The sequence below is a fragment of the Oncorhynchus masou genome, chromosome 1 (assembly GCF_036934945.1).
Source record: "Oncorhynchus masou masou isolate Uvic2021 chromosome 1, UVic_Omas_1.1, whole genome shotgun sequence".
NCBI classification, from domain to species: domain Eukaryota; kingdom Metazoa; phylum Chordata; class Actinopteri; order Salmoniformes; family Salmonidae; genus Oncorhynchus; species Oncorhynchus masou.
Genome location: NC_088212.1, coordinates 51,357,922 through 51,359,826, shown reverse-complemented (window position 1 = coordinate 51,359,826; position 1,905 = coordinate 51,357,922). Strand labels below are relative to the sequence as shown.

The 1,905-nt window shown below is 40.1% G+C and overlaps 1 protein-coding gene across 2 annotated transcripts in view; it reads left to right on the top strand.

The window, feature by feature from the left end:
• The window catches only part of LOC135556007 (dickkopf-related protein 4-like), a 7,048-nt gene extending 5,892 nt beyond the window's left edge, over window positions 1-1,156 (top strand). For both annotated transcript variants that reach the window (XM_064988985.1, XM_064988900.1), the window contains one exon: window positions 1-1,156. This exon is cut by the window's left edge and continues 33 nt beyond it. In XM_064988985.1, coding sequence (XP_064845057.1) covers window positions 1-269 — 269 coding nt within the window. In that variant the 3' untranslated portion in view covers window positions 270-1,156.
• Window positions 1,157-1,905: the final 749 nt, after the last annotated feature.

The window sequence follows — 1,905 nt, the reverse complement described above, 5'->3', positions numbered from 1 at the left end:
ACTGTGAGGCAGGACTGTGCTGCATCCGCTATTTAACAGGGAAAAGATGTCAACCCATCCCAAAGGAGGGAGATACCTGCCTCCTGCGAGGAGGACGCTCTAAACAGCGGAGGAATCTTGACCGCTGCAACTGTGCACCTGGGCTAATCTGTCGTGCCCAGGCTGAAAGCCCCAAAAACCAAGGAGTTTGTCAACCTAAACTGAGAGAGAACAGGAGGAGTGCTAGACACTCAGGCAAGAGGCGTATGGCTGAGAGAAGATGTGGATGACTTAAGCCTTTCTTTCACTCAAAACTTTTGACTCAATAAACTACCTTTGTTCCATTCTTTGTTTAAAATGTTAAAGGCTAAATGCAAGTTAAGCTTTTGTAAATGTATATTTCATTCCATACAAGCTCCGGTGGTCTACTCTTTGTTTTTATTTGAGCCCCTCACCTAATCTTATTAATCTTTAAAAGACAAATCCTCACATTTCATAACTTCCTTGAATTTAATGGCATCTGGTACCACCTCTCAAATGGTCCAGACCTCATCATCACAATGTCCACTAGTGCCATCTATTGGATGAAGATTATAAGCAACAAATTGACAATATTTGAAAAGGACCCGAGGCTAGGGTTTTGTAGCCTGGAATCCACACTGACCGTTTCAAAATATTTTCATGTCATCGATTCAGTCTGGACCTGCTCTAACAGGGACTCTTGGGCCTAAATAGAAAATAGCCAGTCCAGTCAGTGACCGATCAGAATCTAAAAGTGGGGTTAGCACAAAACCCCATGTGGCAAAATGCTGCACTTTAAAGGCCAGGTAGCACATATTGTCAGATATTAATGTAGTTGGTGCTGTATATTAACTAATATACATTAGTTCTAACTAGAAAAACATCTTTGTTGTTTACAATTACACAACTTATGTTCCCGCATATAAAAACCATGAAGACTGCCGGAAAGGCCCGAACGCAAGATCGTAATTTCTATGACTCACATGGTGAAGAACATAACATTTTATAGCCTGTAGCCTGTACTGTTCATGGAGAGCTGGTGTGCATGAGTGGCACTTCACTTTTTTTAGGAAAACAGCTGTGACATTATTGATCCTAAGATCAAAATGTTATTTGTGTAATGAAAATGAATTGTGAAATAAAAAATAAACTGCAATTTCCTAAAATGATTGTGATTGTGCTTTCAATATAACCTTCAATGCTACAGCTATAAGATAGCTTTGGAAAATCATATTTATTTTAATCAAATTGGATGATATTTGGATGAAACCTGTTGAAAGTAGGTTGACCCAAGTATAAAATAATTACAGTAGTTAGCACATTGATAAAGTTCCATCATAAAGTTGCAGGTCCCCTCTCCCCTAGCTGAGGAACACTAAACTCTGTTCCCTTATTTCAAGGTGGAGTTGAGTTTTGATAACTGGCCGTGGGATTTGCTAGTAACAGCATTGAGCCACCATCAGTTGATTCTTCTAAAAATGTCAATTCTCAAAATGCTGGGTGCTGAAATTCATACAACCATTGACGTTTTCCTCATTGCTCTTACTACATAAGGTGAGATTCAATTGGGTCCGTGCTATCCGGAAACCTTGCGACGTCCCTACCCTAAACCCTTCGCCTTACCCTAATCTTAACACTAACCATAACCCTAACCATAACCAATGATGTCAACTTCAATGGTGTAGGGGTGTCCCAACGATCCCGGATAGCACAGAGCCAATTGAATCTCAGTTTACGTAGTACGAGCAACGAGGGAAATGTCAGGTGTTGTTTTTGCTAAAAGTTTTTATTAAAAGTATGCATTTCAGCACCCTGCGGGAGGGCCTTAGTTGTACAAGACAAACATAGGTACCGGTAAGCGTTTTCAGAATTTCAATTTTTAGAAGATTCGACTGTTGCTAGTGA